The sequence below is a fragment of the Amblyomma americanum genome, chromosome 10 (genome assembly GCF_052857255.1).
Source record: "Amblyomma americanum isolate KBUSLIRL-KWMA chromosome 10, ASM5285725v1, whole genome shotgun sequence".
NCBI classification, from domain to species: domain Eukaryota; kingdom Metazoa; phylum Arthropoda; class Arachnida; order Ixodida; family Ixodidae; genus Amblyomma; species Amblyomma americanum.
Window position 1 is genome coordinate 122,362,450 of NC_135506.1, and position 20,997 is coordinate 122,383,446.

Sequence of the window (20,997 nt, forward strand, 5' to 3'; positions counted from 1 at the left end):
AATAAGGGAAGGGAGTGAATTATAAAGTAGAATATTAATTGAGAGTGGAAATAGGGAGCAATGTCGGCGTATGGAGGTAACTGCGTACGATAGCTTGCTATCTAGATTTTATACTTAAGCATGCCACGTCATATGCTCTGAAAAATAGCCACCTAATGTTCTCACAGATTTAGCAGCTTCTATGCGAGTGTTAGTGCGCGCCAGAGGGGCAGCTAGAACAGCTTGTTCCTGGAGTGGAATATTAGGGCCTTTGTTTTATTTACACAAAACAAACATTTGTTCATTTTTTGCGGGCTCAATCATCCCAACAAACAGTTTGAACTATGCGCCTTTCTCCTTTTCTACGTCTGTACCCAGCCTCTTGACATATGGTGAATGTGCTGGATGTGCTAGAGACAGGCACTGGCAAAGGCAGTGAAGACAGCCATATTGATCGCCGAGCTCGATGCAGCCGTCGTCTTCTAGCAATCCGTCTTACCACCGACTGCTAGACGAGTGCATTCCGCTGCAGAAAGAGGCTGCAACCATGACCCAGGCTTGCAGTCCAGCCGTAGAAATTTTTCAGTACCCCCATGTAGCTTTAACTCTCAAATATTTCCCTGGTGTCAACCCAGAAGAATGAATCGACCATTTCAAATACCGTGTGTCCTCTTATTAACAACTGAGAGGACACGATGAAATTTCGATACGTCTTCTTTGCCCTGGATGGACCAGCGAGAGTCTGGTATGAAAACACTGTCCTGCCTAATATAATGGAACACGTTCAAGCGGCAGCAGTTGGTTGTTCAGGAGCGTAACACGCTTAGAGAAGGCTGAGCTTTTGCTGCACTCAAGGACAGGGACCCCCGAACAAGGGGGGCAATGGAAGAGGTCGTCCCCCCAACATTTTTGCAGAGGGGGCAGCGCCCCCCTCCCCTCCTGTCTCCAACTGCTTGCATGTGGATCAGATATCTGACAACTCAAAAAACACTTCAGTTCTAAGACTATTCTAATTAAAATCACAGTGTGGCGGGGCTACTTGGCCTCATAGCCAGAAGTAAAGCATTTCGTATGCGAGTAACCTAAACTTCTCATGTCTCAACAGAAGACGACTGCCTGACCCGTGTACAGGACCACAGTTAGCAGAATTTAAAAAAAAAAATCATGCACAAACTTTTTTAATGCAACTGTTCACTCCTCGTGCATAAAGCTTCCCATTTTAATTCGTTTTATATGGCCGTGAATCATTGCACCGTTAGTTCATTCGCACTCAAAACCGCCGGCACGCGGCTTTATCATTTTGTTTTGTAATGTTAAGATGCGACCAGAGCTGTCTTCATTAATCGCGGCCACGTGCAAATGCTTCCCCATTTTTCAGATTGTTGTAGTTGCTTTTGGTTCTTTACCTAGAAGGTTCCTTGCCAGCTTTAAATTTAGCGCGGCCAAGAACTGCAGGCTTTAATTTCAGTGAACGCCGCCGCCGAGTCATTCAGTTCTTAGTGGGAGCAAGTCAGCCTTCTTTTGGAAGCCTTTTCTTTGTCTTCTTGACTGCTGGAGTGCCGTCACAACAACGTAACAGTTGGCATCAACCTTTGCACATTGAAAAATAAAAAAATTATAAAATATAAAATGTAATGTGTGAATGAGCATCTAATAAATAAATAAATAACAAAATAAGCTCGAAGTCTTGCCCCCTCCGCCCCTCTAAAAAAATTTCCGGAGTCCCTGCTCAAGGATCTAAAATCCCACAGAGATGGCCATAAATTACAGCGATGAAATGAAACGTCTCTCCTGGCGCGCCGATCCAGCGATGGCGGAAGAAAAGAAACTTAGGTTCTTGACGGCCGAAGTCATGAAACAAGCCGTCCACCGGTTGATTCTTCTGAAGCTTCTCAGTGCGGGACGTCATTCAGTAACTATTTCCGCGCCCCGTACGGTACTCGACGAAAACCGTTGCCAAAATCTTTCAAGAGGCGTCTACCATAGAAACGACCCTCAACACCGGCGCATACCAATACAATCGCCCAGCCCAAGTCTGCGTTTTCTACCCTGACATGACAACTTGCGGAAAATTGTCCGCAAGGCACTGCGCCGACTGCTGCCTTCAGCAGACCCACCCTCGGGTGGGCAGCCCATCGCTGACATCATCCATGAGCAAGTTCAGCGAGCATTGGGCTTTTTGCAGGCGACCAGTTCGAGCCAAGAACCTCTAGCCCTAAATTTCACCGCTGTTGTTCGGAGCGTAAGGCCCCTCGTGAGCAATCATGGGGGAGCTTTACGTATCGCAAGAGGATTTTAAACGGGGCGAGCTGGAGTGGCTTCGTAGTTAAAATTCAGCACAAATGGACTCGAAAAGAAAGTGCACACGAGCGCTCTCTCACAACTAGTGGTGTTTAGCGCGAAGGCAGCAGATTTAAAGCATGAAAGAACATGAAAAAACATGAAAAATTCGAGTGCAATACATCTGCCATGAAAGTTGAAACAAAACTGATAAAAACCGTAAGTACTTTAAGGATAGAAAAAGTGTCTGACCACAGTTTCAAGACACGCAAATTCTTTTTGTCAGGGGTACTATAAAGAGACCCTCAACACCCGCAAACAGTGCAGTGCCGTCAGCAGAGCAGAGTACCGTCAGTAGGACGCCAGACTCCTGCCCTCCCATCCTATGCATGGCACTTAAGCCACAGTAAATTCGACTCCAGGAGGGCTTCCCACAAACATTCGCTGTTTTCACTGCGGTGAGGCCGGCTACGTTTTTCGACACTGCCCATGCAGGCGCATGAGACTGCGTGCCTTCATTCCAGACGAGCAGAGCCCATGCTCTGGACAGTGACCCTCTTAGGTCGACTAGTACCTGCGCTCAGAGGAGTATCGTTCGCTGAGTCCTCTGTATACTGCCAACCATCGCCGTTCACAACGCGTTCTGCGCCGCCGGGCCGCTGGTACGCATTGCCTATGAAAGGAAGGTCCCTCTTATTAGTCCTCTGAGAAAGAAGATAAAAAATAATTAAATAAAGAGCAGCCCGGATTAGTGGAGCTGAAATCCAATACAAGTTAGAGGAAAAGAAGCTAAAAACACCTATTAAGATAAAAAACACACGCTAAAGAAAAAACGGGGCTCTAAAAAAAAAACTAGCCCTCGTAGGAGGAACCAATGAAAGAGATCTTTGGCGACGAGGTAGCTGCAGGTGAAACGACGAAGACCCTCCGCTGACGACGAATACGTATGACGATGCCGCATTCACTTCGACGACGTCGCTGACGAAAATAAACTCTACAGCGACGGGACAGAAGTCTCAGTGGACGCCGCCGCGCAGAAAAGCCATGTCGACACGCCGGAGCCACGATTCCCGTATACCCGTCGAAGCCGTGACCACGAGTGCGATGCGAAGGAAAGAGCCGCCACCATTGCGGTCACATTTGATGGCCTCAGGGCCACTGGACACTGGAGCAGGCTATTCCGTCATCAGCGCTAGCCAGCCCTCAAATCCGCGCAGCCACCTTATTGCGCCATTGGGGCGATGTACCGCCCGAGTTATGGTCAGCGAAGGTGCCTGCCTTGCGTCCTTCGTAGTCCTTCAGCAGGGATCCCGCTCCGCAATCTTCAGCACGGACATTCTGACTGAAATCGGGCGATAATCAACCTTCGATCCACCCTAATCACGCTTTTAGTGGACGACGCCATCAGCTCGAAGACTAGCCTCACACATCCTGTCGTCATCATTTTACTCGATGACGAAGTCAGTGTGCCGTTTCGGTTCAAGCGTAATAGTCTCCGCAGGAGTTGGCGCTGCCGGAAGGACGAAGGCATTGTTGAGGGGAACGCACATTTACTACACAAGCGTGAGATCAGCATTTCTATAGGCAATGCCAGCTTCCATAATGGAGGAACCAATATGCGACTGACCAATTTTAGCCGCAAATACACACAATTGAACAAAGGCACGACCATGCTTTCTTAACTTGTACCGCGCCAGTGTGTGCTTGCACTCACCAGCCAAAGAAATATCAGACGCAGTGGAGGTATTCGCGTACTGTTATTTTGTTTTAAGAGAAGCCGAGGCATTCAGAACATTCGGGATTATTTAACGCGTCTTGGCGATTCGTTTTCGCTCTTCTAAGGAGTTTTGGAGCGCTTAACAAGAATAGTGCAGAGAAATAAGCCCACGAGGAAATCGTCACTCGGGACGACTGTGAGTTAGCTTGATTAAAGGCGCAAGTGTTCTGTAAAGTTCGTGTGTTACTGGAAGCCGCAGAATTAGACGCACAATTGTGACAAGTACACCCAGTTGACACTTCCAAAAAGATTCTTTTTATTTTTACAGAATCATTTGTCTATTCAGGCACATCCTTGTGACGTGATGTGAGCTCTATATCGTGTCCCCCGTTGGCGTGCTGATCTTTGTCCTTTCGCGGCGCACTCCAAATGATCTTGTCTAGTCGACCAACGGGAGCCTCACACGCCAGGAAGAGAACAAGGGATAGCATGCAGCTCCATACAAATACCTGCACGCTCTCCGTCAGCTGCGGGCAAAACACAACACAAGTTAGGTTCAATTCGTTTGGCTTGGCTTCGGTAATTGCACCCAACCCTACAAATAATGTTGAGAACATGACCGCTAAGTAATATTCCCTGCTGTGTAGGCATTGCGGATTATTAAGGCGAAAGCATTAGATGGCTGTCCAGAGTTTCGTGTCAGCTAAACATTCTCCGCATGATTACGTCATTCTGTGAAAATAAATGTGCAAAAGTTTAGTTGTGTTAGATAGTGTGTGATGATATCTCGCTCTGGCAAAAATATGGTAGATGTGGTGCAATTAGTCAATTAAACGCGAAAATTACACTTCGACATCACAGTAGCCACGGACGTCGACATAGCTTCTCCGCACGATTGTGTCGTTCTGTACAGATATATGTGCAAAAGTTTGATTGTGTTAGATAGTGCGTGATGAGATCTTGCTGTGGAAAACATTTGGTTCATGAGTTGTAATTAGTTAATGAATTACACTTCGACGACACAGTAGCCACGGACGTCGACTTAGCACCTGGATGTCAAAACAGCCACGAACGTCGACATAGCTCCTGCACATGAAAAGCAAAATAAATACCGTAGGAAAAAAACCAGAAAACAATGGAAATAAAAAAAAATGATTAACTAAAACAAAACAATTAGAAAACAGAATGTTAAAAATAAAAAAAAATAATTAAAAAATAAACACCGCGTACTGGCGTCGTTGAAAAAACCCGCGTTCTAGAAAGTTCCATGCTTTCGCATTCCTCCACGTAAGCAGACTTAACTGCCTTCACAATTTTTGTCCTTGGTTGATAACATGCCTCCTCAGCGTCGCCACGGCTGCACTTCACTTCGGCTGCGTTTCCAGTTCGCCGTCTACGCGTCTCGTTTTCTAGAAGTTCTTATAAGCGGCGTTTACATGGCTGCAGCCAAGTCGCTACGAGGCCGGTATTTCTCGCCGACGCCGCGTAAACGACTCTCTTCGGTACACAGTCACAGCGGAGTCACTCCGTCAGAGGGGGGTATGTCTAGACGCGACTGCGGCTTCTAGAAACGCATTAAACGCAAGGGTGCTTCGCAGCGGGCTGAGTCCAGAGTTGTGGCAGCCTGGAGGCAGCGGTAAAAAATGCATTTCTCTTGGTCAGGGTGCGTTGGCAGGGTTGTTTTCTTGAAGCATGGGGTGGCCAAGAAAGTGTTGGAGATGGGGCTTCTTCAACCCCACCGCAGGCCACCAGTGTTGGGACTTGGTTTCAACGCCACCGGTGCCGCCAGAGATGGAGACGGCGGGGCGCTTGAGTAGGCTGATTCGTTCAGCACCGCAGATCCCGGCTCCTAAGGATGTTTTCGGACTCCGTTAAGGAGGTAACTGTACAGTAGAATTATTTAAATGTTTACATGTATGAGGATCGAAAGCGGGGATCCATTCGAATGCACTAGTGGTCGAGTTTTATAGCGTTAATCTTCCATAGATTCTCCAGGTTGAAGACGCCCTCGCCGGGGTGGGAGTGGCCTGAAACTTTCACCTGTTCGTACAAACTCACACCGCCGCTCATATGAACACGGCTTCGTCACATGTTGAGCCTGGGAGGGAGGAGAATGCTGTCGGAGTAATGTTCTCTGGCCAGCTGAAGGTTCCCACGCGTTGCCGGTACCTGCACTTTATCAGATGACAAAAGACGCGCAAGGCCGAACGCAAGGTCGGGAAGAGAAGCCGAAAAGAAGTGGTAGTTCGTCCTGCGATGCCTTTGATGGTTGAGGACAACGACCTCTAACCCACCGTGGTGTGCAGCACGCCAAAAAGCCACCGGAAACGAGGCTCTTTTGTTCTCCGACATGGTCACGGCGACTGGAGACGATAAGGCCGCTCGCTCGTTGCAGCGGCGTCGGAGACTTCGGAAAGGGGTCAGGTTGTGCTCAAGCTTCAGGCCTCCGCTCTTTCGGGCACACTCCGACCGTGCAAAGCTCGGTAATTGAAATTAGCTGACACCTGGGTCCATTCCGCGTGGTCCTTGACGGCAGGCCTGGGAGCGATCACCATCGATTTGCGCGGAGCCACCCCGAAAAAGCACAAGTGTTGTCGGCCATCAGGCGAGACTTGCTGTCGCCGTTGCTAAACCAGACTGGCTCTCGCCGTTCGTAATAAAGCAAAGAAACCTGAAGCCGCAAGCGCAAGTGATCAAGCCGTGGCGTTTCACTTTTAAATGTGACTTAGTGACGTAGGGGGGAACGTCGATGATGCATGTAAATGGGGCATGCAAATGGTGCATTCTATCGCAGCGGCCGCTTGACACAACGCTGCGACACGATACGTAAACATTGCTATCGAGGGAATGAATACACTGCCTCTAGAGCTAAAGCGGTCGCCCGCACTCCCACGGACACGATATCGACATCCTTGGTAACCGTGGAGGCACCGAATTTGGCAACGCCCCCTGATAGTCTGCCGCTAAACTGTGGCCAAAATATGGGCCATACTAATCAGTATAAATGGTGTTTTTAGGCCATCTGATCATTACCCGTATCATAATGACTCCTACAGAGTTCATTTTAGACTTTTTAAAATCAACAACTCAAAATCAAGAAAAAAGTTCTTTTTAAACGAAATACAACACTTGTCGAAGCCATGAGTATCAAAATGGCACAGCACTGAACTCGCACGAGTTCCTCTCCGCGTTTCAGCTCTGTGGTGAGTGTCACATATATTAAGGAGCCTAAATTAAATTTTAAAAGAAAATGGTGTGAAGAACACGTGAATTAACCGAAGAATAAAGAAGAGGAAGAAGAAGCATTCGGTGAGGTGGAGAGAGATGATTGGTGGAGAAGCATTCGGCGAGGTGGAGAAGAGAAGAAGACGACGACAAGGCTTACGTGGACTAACACCGAGGCTATAAAAGGGCGAGTGAGAGCGAGACACGGAGGGAAACAGCAGAGAAGCGGAGGCTCCGCGGGTCAGGGACACTTCGGCTGGAAGAGAGCGACGCTAGCTACTGCTCCGGTGAGCTCGCGTTCTACGACATCGCATCGTGGACTTCCTGCCGTGCCTGAGCCCGTTCCGGGGAGTCAACAGAGGACGCTACCACCTGCTACGGACAGGGGTATCTCCAGCGCTGTTTCCACCCATCCGGGTGGTGCCCCCAACGCCAACAACACCGGCATCACCTCCACGGGCGCTTGGACCTGGAGCTTGTACGACGCAGCCAGCGACGCCAGCCCTTGCGCGTCGAACGCCGCCAGCGACGCCAGCCCAAGCACGGCGAACGCCGCCTCGACGCCGCCTACTGGATCCATACAATGCCGCAGCCACACCGAACCAACCGTGAGCACGAACGCCGACCGCTAATAGTAGAACACTAGTAGTAGACGCTAGTAGCGGTGTGCCCGGGTCATGTGTATTTATAGTGTTTATGCTTTGTGTTAGTTTTGTTAGTTTTGTGTTCTAGTGTGTGTGCCACGTAGGGTGTATTAAATGTGCGTTTGTGTGGATACACCCTTCGCCTAGTCCATTCTTTCGGTACGAGTGTTCTCCGGAGAGATCCGTGACAGTGAGCTTCCCTGCCTCCGCGCCACCACCGCGACAGCTCGGGATGTTATTGTGTTTTATCTTCGTCTCTAGCGTACTGCATCTTGCCTTTTTTCACAGCCCTAGCGGTCATTGCTTAGTTCCCCTAATTTCGGGTAGTCGTGGGGTGGTCGGTGTCCAGTCCACAAGTGAAGAGCCTCACACCCTATGAGGAGCCTGCAGAGCTGATAACGAGGGCCGGTACTCGCAGGTGTGCGTTGGCTCTAGCTCTGGAGGCAGTACACTCCATCGATAGCAATGTTTACGTATCGTGTCGCAGCATGTTGGCCCATCGGCCGCTGCGATAGAATGTATCATTTACATGTACCGTCGACGTTCCGCCCTACGTCACTAAGTCACATCTCAAAGTGAAACTCCGCGGCTTGACCACTTGCGCTTGTGGCTTCATGTTTATTACTTTTTTCGCCACCTCACGCTCCAAGAAAACAACCCTGCCAGCGCACCGGAGCATCAAACGTCGACGTGAGCAATACTTGTACCATGATTGGGACGTCTACACAGGGGCTTACGCCCATCGTCCTCAATGGTGATAGCAGTGAATGTCATGATGCATAAGCAGTTTACTGGGGGCCAGAGGCGGGCAAATGCCATCATTTACTCTTACTCCCTCACCCTCGCTTTTTAATACATGAACCTCCCACAGCCTCACCCTCACAACACAGGGCGGTACTGACAAGTGTACATTTATTGAAAAAAAAAACAGCAGAACTTATATGAATCAGTGGCACATGAAATCTGGCAAGCAATCGTAAAATGATGAATAAGCGTGAGAAAACACTTCAATGGCAACCTTGGCGAAAACAATCGCTACTGTTTTTTCATGCTTCATCTTCATTTTACGATTGCTTGCCAGATTCCACGTGCGGCTGATCCATATAAGCTTTGCTGTTTTTTTCAATAAATGTTCAGTTGTCAGTACCGCCCTGTGTTTTCGCCGGCCTCAGTCACGTCCTGTTTTGCGGTATTGCTCGTCACGATGTCCTGCCAACTGAACGACAACCAAGTGCCTCTAATAACTGGAAGATATGGATAGCAGCTACACAGCTATCTTAATCCACGAAAAATTCAGCAATAAAATTCCGATGAGGAAGGTCGTCAGGTAGGGAGACAGGATCTCGCCCATGCTATTCACCGCCTCTTTAGAGGAGGTATTGCGAGGCCTTAATTGGGAACAGTTAGGGATAAGTGTTAATAGAGAATACCTAAATAATCTGCGATTCGCTGAAGAGATTGCTTTAATGAGTTAGACAGTGCAGTACGGTGGGTCTAAAAATTAACATGCAGAAACCAAAGTAACGTTCAACTGTCTAGCAAGGGAACAGCAGTGCACAATTGGAAGCTAGGGGCTGGAAGTGGTAAATGGATACATCTACTTAGGTCTGGTAGTGACAGCTGATCCATATCATGAGAAGGTAACAGCTAGAAGAATTAGAATGGGTTGGAGCGCATATGGGAGGTTCTCTTAGATGATGAATGGCAGTTTACCAACATCCCCCAAGAGAAAAGGGTACAACAGCTGTATCTTACCAGTATTCACCTACGGGGTAGAAACGTAGACGCTAACGAAATGAATTCAGCTTAGGTTAAGGACAACGCAGCGAGCCATAGAAATAAAAATGATAGGTGTGACGTTGAGAGACCGGAAGCGGGCAGAGTGGGTGAGAGAACAAACGCCGTTTAATGACATCCAAGTCGAAATCAGGAGGAAGAAATGGGCTTGTCAGGGCATGTTCTGTGAAGGCAAGATAACCGCCGGTTCTTAAGGGTAACGGAGTGGGTTCCAAGAGAAGGCAAGCCTGGAAGGGGGCGGCAGAAGGTTAGCTCGGCGGATGAGATTAAGCAGTTTGAAGGCATATATGATAGATGTGGCTGGCGAAGGTCAAGGTTAATTGGAGAGACATGGGAGAGGCCTTTTCCCTGCAGTGGGTGTAGCCAAGGTGACGATGATGATGATTATGATGATGCAGTAAGCCGCACGAAATGGTGGGATTTTGGAATCAGTGAAATTCAGGTATAAGCCACCCAATGCTGCCGCATTGTCATCGGGTAACGGTAATGACGCGACCTACAAACTTTCCTTGTTCTCAGTCTCTTCTGTGCTTAGCATTGTAAATGCCATGGTAAACGCTACTTCGTCGTTTTCTAAATATTCTTGGCGTAAATTAGTCTCTGTACACAGACACAACAACGCACTGACTCATTTTAGCAGTGCATATCGATAACAATAAAATGTTACTAGTGCAGGGCACATGTATACATACATTGCATGCCAGAGGTGAAGGCAGAGTGATATTTTGGGACTAACCCGTAACTGTCTTGGTTGGGTCTCACGTATTTTCTCAAGAAACACAGACACACGCGCACACGCACTCACACAACGAGACAAGCATTAAGCCTCTCATCCAATAAAGCCTCGAGGGCTTGAGTTGTATGTTTATTACTCAGTAATGTCACCAGGCGTTGCCGACTACAAAAAATAACTCGAGCTTTAAAACAACTGTTAACGAGGGTATGGAGGGTCGACAATTCGAGGGTGAGGACGAGCGAGGGCCAGCAAATTTCGCGAAGTGACGGTGAGAGAGGGCCGGATAATTTTTCAAAATGAGGGCGAGGGTGAGGGACGAAATTATTTAAAAGTGAGGCTGAGAGAGGAAAACTTTGATTATAAAAATATATGGTGCTTGTTTTTTTGAGTGGAGACCTCAGTCGAGGGCTCCATATGTCGCGGCGACTCTTCTTGGCCGCCCGAGCAGCTGTCACATTGTCTGGCGGGCATTTGCCCACATCTGGTTAAGACGCGCTGTGCGCTCCGTGGAATGTATGGGTAGTTTGCTAGCCCGCTGGTAGTCTTTATCACGCTGTGAGCAAAATATATCTATCGACTGGTCAGCTGTACAGGATCCCCCACTTCGCAGTGCGGCGAAAAAACTACTGTAAATCACCAATGCGTTAAACTAGTTCAAAGGCACTTGTAACTGACTACAGTGCGCACGCAGCGCAGCCAGCCTGCGCCTACATATTAGTATCTTCTGAACGGGCTTACATATGGGGATTGTCAATTTCTGCGCTCATGACAAGCGCATGCTCCGCACGCACTGATCTTGCGCTGACGCTTTGCTACGAGCGATGTCGAAGCACAAGTGCGGGAGAAAACTGGAGCGGGAAGCAACTGGCAGACGAATTTCCAATTGTTCTTTGCGTTCATTTTGGAAACGCAGTTCACCTATTCTGGTTCTTGCTTGAAGGGTTTGTAATTATCATTGCCTTAATTATATGGCGCCACGGTGCTCACGTTTCTTATTTCACACGATTTTAATTGCTGAGGAATCGCCTGGACATTTTCCTTGAGGAAGTAAGCGATACTCTTAATTTGGCTGCAAAACATTCTAAAATATAATATTTTGGCAATGTATTTTGGCAATGGCGACCACTTTAAAAGGTACTTCGGCCTACATACGAAGTACACGGCGTTTGAAGTTTTCGGAACGCTATAATAAAACTGTCTGGTGGGATAAGTTGTTTGTCGCATGCTAACGTAGTTTACATCGGGTCTGCTATCAGACTAACACTACACTAAACTCTCTAATGTGTGTGGCATATCGCTGTGACAACCGGAGCATTGGCTCCTGCCAAAAACTTAGTTTTGAACTCTTTTTGCAGTTTTTGTTGTTTAAAGAAAGGTCTTCTTCGTATTTTGAAAAACTGGTTCTGGTGCCAGAGACACGGAACTCCCAGGAATATGACGCGATACTTAGCTCAAAATGTATAAAAAAGCCCGTCGTTTTCTTTTAACACAAGCATAGCCTTCGTCTTCGCTCGGAGATACAATGCAGTTCCACGAAAACAGGAATAACGCGAAAAAAAACGACGCACTTCGCAACCAATGCAAGCACCATTATGAAAATTTCCACTAGCCTGTCCGACCAGAAAGCTCTCATCGTTAGCGGTCAGTAAGTGAATCAAACTACTTATGCATTTCGTCATCCTTGCATCAACTATTTTGCGAACCTACTAGAGCTGATCATTCGTCACATGACTCCAGTCACCCGAAAATTGCTAAGCGAGGAGCAGCCACTGCGGCACTCTCCTAGACTTTGGAAAGTTCATGTGAACACCAAATGGGTCAAAGCTTCGCCACTCAGATCGGCAGACTTCAAGAAGTTGGCTTCCTTGCAACGCTCATCTCTGCTATGTGTGAAGCGCTGTTTCGGAGGCGCAAAGCCGGTCCCAACGGCCTTTGCAGCAGCCCTGGGGCCGTATTCCGAGTTTGTGTCATAATAAAAAGCTCATAATCTGCCGCAGCGGCCACACCCGATTGGTCGAAACACCGGAAGGGGCTGCCGGTTCGGTTGAGGCTGTGGGCGGCAACAGGATGTCACTGCGTTGTGGTTGCCGCAGCGAAAGGTCCAGCGGCGTTATTGCTCTCTGCCGAGAAATGGATCTCGACCAATGCGACAGAACAAATATTCAGCCACAAGTTTGGCTGCGCTCGGGGTTTCATTGTAAAGGGGTTATATAAAAGCTACGTTATCTATCCAGTGGATTTCAACAAATATAAACAATAGTCCAGACACTCGTTTCTGCACCTTAAAGGCCGGAGGTGTGATTAATGAAGAAAATATTGTACGCTACGCATGGCTTTTCAGTGACAGAAGGCGGCCCCTACTGCCGTCGATCGCCGTTGGTAAATAAAAGGCAGACCGCTTGTCCGCACAACACGGCGTTTTAAAATTATCTTGAAGGTAAAAGGAGACGGGGAGGAAAATTTATAGCATGCACTCACTCGCTGCGCAATGCGCACTCCGTGCCGTGCTCAAGCAACACGCCGTGACGACTTGCTGTCTGCAACATCGCTGAACGTAAGTTGTTGCTGTGATCGGACGGTTGTGCAGACGGCAATTTACATTTTCCATTCCTTTTATGCAGGCACTGCCAGAAACCGCGAGAGGCCAGTGTTAGGATTTTTAATTTTTCTGTAGCAAATAAATAAAACGGATGCGCAAAAAAAAACCTTGCTTTGTTTCTCTTCACATATGTGAAGGGAGACTTCGCAGAGGAAGTTTTCATAGGTTCGCCATGGTACGAAGCGTATGCATGCTCACTGACGCCTGAAAACTAACCTGCAAGCTGCGAGCTCAGTGCAGAGCCACAACAGCGCGGTTATCGAAAAGCGTAAGAAACGCCGAAAAACCGCCTCTGGCATGTCGAACGCAGAGGTGAAGTAGCGAGTTGCTGGCGACTGACCATCCGTGCACATGAGCGGTTTCACGCTGCCAAGGCATTACACACGACCATGATGCAGGACGCTTCAATGGCTAATAGAGATTCAAGAAGACAAAACATTGGGCCAGTTGGTCTGATATGTTTAAAAGGTAAAAGAACCGCGACTTCAGGACAGGACGTACGGCAAGGTGGACAGGACAAGCGGTAACTAGCAACTGACGTTTACTGTGAAAAAACACATAACAGCAAAACATTGCGTCTGCGCCTAGAATGCCATCAAATAAAAAAAACACAAGACTAACACGTGGTAAAATTACAGAAGATGACTATGAAAAAACGTCTGCAAACGGGTGACACAACTACCAGTAGTTAATCAGAAGTCGGGTCTCTTCACATAGGAGAGCCAGAGAAGGCTCACTTACACAGGTGTCAAGGCCAAGTTTGCGCATGTGTGCTGTTTCTAAAATCTCCCGCTCAATTCTAGATTTTCCCCTTCCTACGATAATTCTTTGATTAATCTTGGGGTAAGAACCATTGCATTCCCTGCAATGATGCCCCAATTGAAGACTTCCCCTTCCTGCGATAATTGTTTGATTAAGCTTGGAGTAACATTGCTTCTAATGAAAAGGTTCTTACCCCAAGCTTAATAAACAATTATCGTAGGAAGGGGAAAACCTAGAATTGAGCGGGAGATTTTAGAAGCAGCACACATACGCAAACTTGGCTTTGACACCTGTGTAAGTAAGCCTTCTCTGACTCTCCTATATAAAGATACCCGGTTTCTGACTAACAAGTGATAGTTGTGTCACCCCTTAGCAGTCGTTGTTCCTTTGTCATCTTCTGTGATTTTACCACGTGTTATTCTTGTCTTTTTTAGTATTTATGGCATTCCACGCGCAGACGCAATGTTTTGCTGCTATGTGTTTCTTCACAATAAACGTCAGTTGCTACTTACCGCTTGTCCTGTCCACCTCGTCTTACGTCCTGTCCTGAAGTCGCGGTTCTTTTACCTTTTAAGCTAATAGAGTGTTCTAGAATAAGAAATACATGTCTTCGCGCTGTAAACGTAAACATTTTGCTGGACATTACGGTTTATGTTACATCTTTCAACGTACGCAGATGAAATAACTCCGATGACAGTGGCGCCATCCGGTTTGAATGAAGTGAAAAATTTCTGCAACAAACCGGTGCTCGTTAGGCAGAATAGCTACCTAATCACCCAACAATATAAAAAGAAACAGGCCAAATTTATCATCCATTCAATTTGTTAAAGGCAAGAGAAGATGAATCGAAAGTCCCGTAACCACTTAATAGCCACTTCACGTGCCGAAAAACTCAGTAACATCGACAAGTTCACTTCGAAGCGAGAGGCTCCAATCGAAAGCGCGCCGCCATGTAGGCTGTCCTCAAGCATCTGCTGCGTACGCTATGTGTTTGACGTCACCGTCCTGATTCTTCGACCCTTTTCGCTGCATCGGAGCCACTGCATCTGCTTCCAGCGTTTCGACTAATCAGGCGTGTCCGCTACGGCAGATTATGACGCTTTTAATTATGGCGCAAACTCGGAATACGGACTCTAAAGGCGTCACCAGAAACCGCACGCGTCTTTTAAGGCGGGTATTGTGCACAAACTTCCTGTTTCGTGTGGAAGAGTGTATATCGGACAAACAATTGACTGCTTCAGTGCTTGAATGAACGCTCGATGGAGCACGCGAGGCTCTCCAACAGCGCCTCTGGGGGACATTTCCCTTTCCACTGTAAGCATTGAAAACCCACCGGATGTGTATCGCTGCTGCACGAGTGCACCTTGGCCAGAAAGAGCAAGCAGTTCACATAGCACAGCACACAGACGCCTTAGCGGTTCGCCTCCATCGAACCGCGGGCGCGGCGGTTCGATGGGGCTAAACGCAAAAGGCAACCGTGTGCTGTGCGATGTCAGGCACATTAAATTTCCCCAGGTGATCGAAAATATTCCGAAACCCTCCACTACGGCACCTTTCTTCCTTTCTTCTTTCACTCCCTCCTTTATCCCTTCCTTTGCGGCGCGGTTCAGGTGTCCGCTTATATGTGAGACATACTGCGCCGTTTGCTTTCCCCAAAAACCAATTTTCAATTTTCGCCCGTGAAGTGCTGCTATAGCTGCGGCGACCAACGACAACAGGGAATCCCGGATTAGTACCACATGTGCAGACCTCACCGGAAAAGAAAAAAAAAGACACCTTGGACAGTTTTACAAGTTTTAGCGCTCCACGCATCGCTTTATGCCTGAGGAATAGTTGCACCCTTGTAACCTTTGTTGTGCTCGTCTGGTTATATCTTGGTTGTTTTTAGCCACGTTTTTTTCTTAGCTTTTTACCCATTCTAATACTCAACCATGGTTGTCAGACTGGGCTATAAATAGCTAAATTGGGCTACTTTTTGCCCGAGTTTGCGTCTAAGTTTTAATTTTGGCTATGTTGCTATTTTTGGGCTACAGCTTTTCTCGGATTTGTGCCAGTGATCGCGACTATTTCTATTGCAGCCGCCGCGGTGGCTCAGTGGTTGTGGTGCTTGGCTGCTGACCAGAAAGACGCGGGTGCGGTCCCGGCCGCGGTGGTCGAATTTCGATGGAGGCAAAATTCTAGAGGCCTATGTATTGTGCGATGTCAGTGCACGTTCAAGAACCCCAGGTGTCGAAATTTCCGGAGCCCTTCACTGCGGCGTCTCTCATATCTTGAGTCGCTTTGGGACGTTAAACCCCTGTAAACCACAAACGAGGTTTTTTTCTATGCTGAAGTGCTGTGGGCTGACAGCGAACTTTACGTAAAATATTGTTTCCTATGTGAGCAGCCCAACAGCCTTTACGCAAAAATTAAGGCAGAAAATGCCTACTTGTAGAGTGTGTGCGCCATTACCCACAGCTAACCTGTAATCTGGCGACCGACATTAACTTTCTAGTATATAATGCACTAGAATCCTTGTACGCGAAACATTCATATAGATAACGCATTCTTCAAAAAGGTAACAAGAGTGCAGAGAAACGTACGTCACCATCACCTGGGGCGATGCCATTAATAATTAATTGGGACATAGCCCGAGGGGATGGCGGCAGTGCTGGACATCTTCTTGCGGCTCAGAATTGCACCTGCCTTCGATTAACCGTGAATCAATGGGCTGCACTGGAAGCTCACTTTGAAGCAACGAAAAGTCAAGAATGTTACTACGCAGCAAGAGTGCTTGTTAAGCGAAATGTACACTAATGAGCATAAATGACTTTTTGTTGAATTTTTAAGTCCAGTTATCGGTGAATTTTACCGAATGGAAAATGTACTTCAGGGCGAGGCACCAGTCCCTGAGGGGCTAGATGAGAAATTTATTTCTTTTGTGAGTATGTTAGAGGGAAGTGCTGTGATGCCTGGAGCTACGCAGAACGACAACGCCGAATGGGAGTACCACATAATTACTTTTCAGGGCATGCGGTATGAGAGTTCTGTCAGACCGTCTTCTCTCGGTATCTCTTACAAACGTTTTCTGCTGGATAGGCGCCGCAACTTTGTTTTTGCGTCTATTAAACGTGAGCTGAAGGGCCTTCCTGCGAATCTAAAGCTTCTGAGCAACCTGCGCATTTCTCAACAAAAAAAAAACGCAAAGTACACCTTCAATATTGTCCATCGGTCATTCGTGCTATTATGCAATTTAAGCAATAGAATTGGAGAACCGCCTGCTACAAATGCAATTGAAACAATAGAATTTCAGTACCTCCTGCTCCAAACGGAAGTCGACGATCTGGCAGAGCATACAGTGTTCAAAATGAATTCTGGATAAGCGTGAGAAATTCAAGGAAAGTTGCCGGTAAGCCGGCGTCCTCTGATTTCTGAGCTGGCACTCTCTTTGTTGTCCCTGCTGTTGTCAAAGACCGCCGTCAATCGAGTGTTCAGGCAGGCCTCGCGCACTAAAACCGAATGCAAAACAGAATGTCTAAATAGCTCCACGTGAAGAATGGAAAAAATGGAGGCTGCCGCAAGGATTTTGTACCGGCCAAAAGTTTGTGTCCCATTTAAGCTGTAACCTTTTGTATGGGTCAAGCAGTTTCACTTCGAAATCAGCTCAGGATGCCTGATATCTGTCTCTAGCCTACTTTCTTCCGTCTATTCTGCTAGATTTTTTGCTAGCCACCGTCTGTACTAGATTTTGTCTTGCAATTTATTGTAGTGTTTCGTTTGTTTTGCTGCGGTAAATGAAACTGTTGTGAGCTGTAACTATACTGTATATCAGAATGCGCACGATTTCTCCGCGAGTTTATTGTACGGTGCTATTGGTGTGTTGTTCTCGTCGTGATTTTGATGCTTTGAACAAAAAAAAACACGACGTTTGTGATGAAGACCGCATTTGCCCGATCATGACTTCGCTTGCATGTCAGCTTTTCTTCACTTCTGATAGTAATATGTACATATACTCGCGGAAAACAATTTTATATCGGTAAGGAGTCACCTTATGAAAAAAAACAAAGCCAGAGCTTTTTGGCAACTTTTGGGCCAATTAAAACTTTCGCTTTAACACATGTTTTTTCCGTTGTTACTTCGTTTTTATCCACTCACGTTGAATAGGTGTGTTTCATCGAGACCACACTGTTTTTTCGTGCTGCCTCCCCTCACACGCCTCTCTTTTCGCCTATATATTCTTCTGTGCACCGAAATAAAGACCAGCTGTTAGCCTCGTGTCGTGTCTCCTTTTTGTACGTTGTCGCTCATTGGCTGTTATATTTGCGATATGAGCCAACTAGCTCACATTCAGACCATCGTGCAGCTTCGTAGAGTTTCCCAAATTCTGCGCCAGCAATTGCGCTCGTGGTGCATTCGGTAACGACTGCTCGGTCAGGGTTAAAGACTACACACCTCTGAGTAACGCAGCGCACGCAACGAGAGCAGCCCGGTGGCAGAACTCACCTGGCTGAACACGCTCACGTACATCATCTCCCTCGAAGCGGTCCTCGAGACCGCGTAGAACACGAAGTGGATGAGATACACGCCGTACGAAAGCCGGCTCAGCACAGCCAGTGGAGCAGCTGACAGTGTCTTCTGAACGACGCCTGCGTGAATAAACGAGCAGTCTCCATTCTGCTGCTTCGCACACCATCGCTTTTGGTGCATTAACACCTTTTTTGGGCTAGTTGGTGCATACTTGAATTAGAGAAAACTTAGCGCCAAAAGCATGTAAACCACAAGGACGATCGACGACAAGACACAAGCATTTTTCCTGCGAGAGCGCTATTTCACAAGGTCTAACCCGCTGTGAAGCTTGACCTTGAGGGTGACATTGGCCAAACAGTAAGTAAATAAATAAATAATTAAATATTGCCGCAACTGGGATTCGAACCATGGTGGCGCGAACAGGTCAGTTTCGCTGGCCGCTGCACGAGAGCCCTAGGTGTGCTATCGCCGCAGCCGATCCCGCTCAAAAGCGCCCACACACAGACCAAGAAAGAGACAAGACATACAAACCAGCGCTGAACTTACAGCTGATTTTTTATTAGGAAGAAGCACGTCATATATACACACAGATGAAAAAACAGCGCACATGCGCAATGTCATCGAACTCCTAGTGCTGGTAAAAGGTAGAAACCGCTTTAAAAGGACGTGTGCATCAGCAGAACCGCTGGCCACTATATGTAGCATGTTCATTTCTCGAAGAGATAATGTCCGAGATGGCGTACTAATGCACTCTTTATTTTTTCTGATAATATGAAAGGCTTCAGCTACTTCTCCAGTACGCTGGTCAGAATGAACGAACAAGATATCAGCGTCATCAAGAAATGGCGTGGAACAATGCTTAGCTAGGATAGTTTCTTTCTTAAAGAATTAGCGTGCTCCATTAGCCGCACGTTAATGCAGCGGCCAGTCTGGCCTATGTAGGTGAGGCCACAGGACAAGGGGATTTGATATACAATGCCAGTCTTACGGGGAACATATCTATCTTCATGATTTATGTTGCAAGTGAAAAGGGGTTTAATGGCTCCTAAAGAACCAGGGGCTGAACTGTGTTGCTAGGGCCGTCGGCGGTTGTTCTAGAGCCAGCCAGCATCGCGCTCTGAGCGATAGCGCTACCGCTACCACGTTGACACATCTTCGTCGTTACAATGGCCCCCGGGGATGAAAGGAGCCATTCTGGCGACTCAAGACGTAGTGTATATCACGAGGTCATGGTAAGGCTGCAGGCGACTGATGTGCACCGTTTCACGACCACGACGGCGAAGGTCAGAGGAAGGTGTCAATGGCTCGACAAAATAGTTCACAGGGGAAGGTTTAGACAGAACACGGTAAGGTCCGTGATATGTTGCGAGGAATTTGGACAACACGCCAGGAGAGCCAAACAAGTGACACGCTAGGATGGGTTACATGGGTTTGACTACGAGAATCTCGGCGCTCTTTTGGTCGATTCTGATCACCAGATTTGAGAGAACGGGTGTACTGGCGTCATTCCTAGGCATACTTGGCAATTTCAGAAGCAGTTGCTCAGTCGGATGCATCAGGATGGTAGGGAAGAATTGCGCCAAGCATACCTGTAGGGTCGCGTCCGTAAAGAAGAGAGAACGGAGAATATCCGCTGGAGGACTGGACGGTAGTATTATATGCGTAGGTGACGAACAGAAGGACGAGGTCCAGTTAGAATGGCGGGGACTAATGTACATGGTGAGCATGTCACCGAGTGTCCTGTTAAACCGTTCGGTGAGGCCGTTGGTCTGAGGATGGTACGTTGTGCAGGTTCTGTGAACGATGCGGCATTCTGCAAGGAGCGCCTGGACAACCTCTGATAAAAATAGACGGCCGCGGTCGCTCAGAAGTTCTTGAGGGGCGCCGTGGTGGAGAATGAAGAAAGGCACATCGCGCGCTGCAGCCGCAGGAAGAGCCGCCGTTTCAGCATAGTGCGTGAGGTGGTCTATGGCGACTATAACGCAACGGTTACCAGAAGGGGAAGAGGGCAGGGGCCCGTAACGGTCGATGCCGACGCAATTAGAGGGACGGGCAGGGCAAGGCGGTAATGGCTGCGACGGACCAGAAAGGTGCTGTGGTGGGAACATGCGGCTTTAGCAGTCAAGCTTAGGCATGAGTGAATACACTTGCGTAAAAAGCTGTACATTTCAAGCCAGTAGTACCGCTGCCGAAGTCGAGTGTAGGTTTTCAAAACTCCAGCATGAGAAGACTGATGGGTCGGCATGGAAAGTGGCGCAGATTTCAGCTCGTAGGTGGCGAGGAATGACGAGGAGCCATTTTCGACCGTCGGACATGTAATTACGACGATAGAGGAGACCGTGGTGCAGAATGAAGTGGCGGGCTTGAGCCCCAATGGAGCGAGAGGCTGCCGCCGTAGGGCGCCAAAACAGATGGTGCACAAGAGACGTAATTCATGGGTCCTTACGCTATTCCACAAACATATTTGGTGGGCGCAACGAGGACAGCACGGACTCAATGCTGTGGATGGTCGCAGTGTCGGCAGGCAGCTCGTGCATGGGCAGGATTCCTAATAACACTTTTGAAGTTCTTCATAAGTGCTTCACGCGCCTTTTTAGAAAACTGGTACTGTGACATTATTACAAAGAAACCCTCTTTATTCGACTGGACGGTGCGCAAGCCTTTATCGCACATATAGTTGATTAATGAGCGAAACTGCTTAAACTTCCCTTTCGAACTAGCGCATCTAGAAACGGCATCAATGCGCAGTGCA

At 47.8% G+C, this 20,997-nt stretch overlaps 1 protein-coding gene across 1 annotated transcript in view; it reads right to left on the bottom strand.

The window, feature by feature from the left end:
• Positions 1-4,313: 4,313 nt before the first annotated feature.
• Positions 4,314-20,997, bottom strand: part of LOC144106477 (O-acyltransferase like protein-like) — a 134,090-nt gene continuing 117,406 nt past the window's right edge. The window contains exons 14-15 of the mRNA XM_077639293.1: positions 18,222-18,364; positions 4,314-4,503 (exon numbers count right to left, since the gene is read on the bottom strand). Coding sequence (XP_077495419.1) covers positions 4,315-4,503; positions 18,222-18,364 — 332 coding nt within the window. The 3' untranslated portion in view covers position 4,314. The remainder of the gene's footprint in view (positions 4,504-18,221; positions 18,365-20,997) is intronic.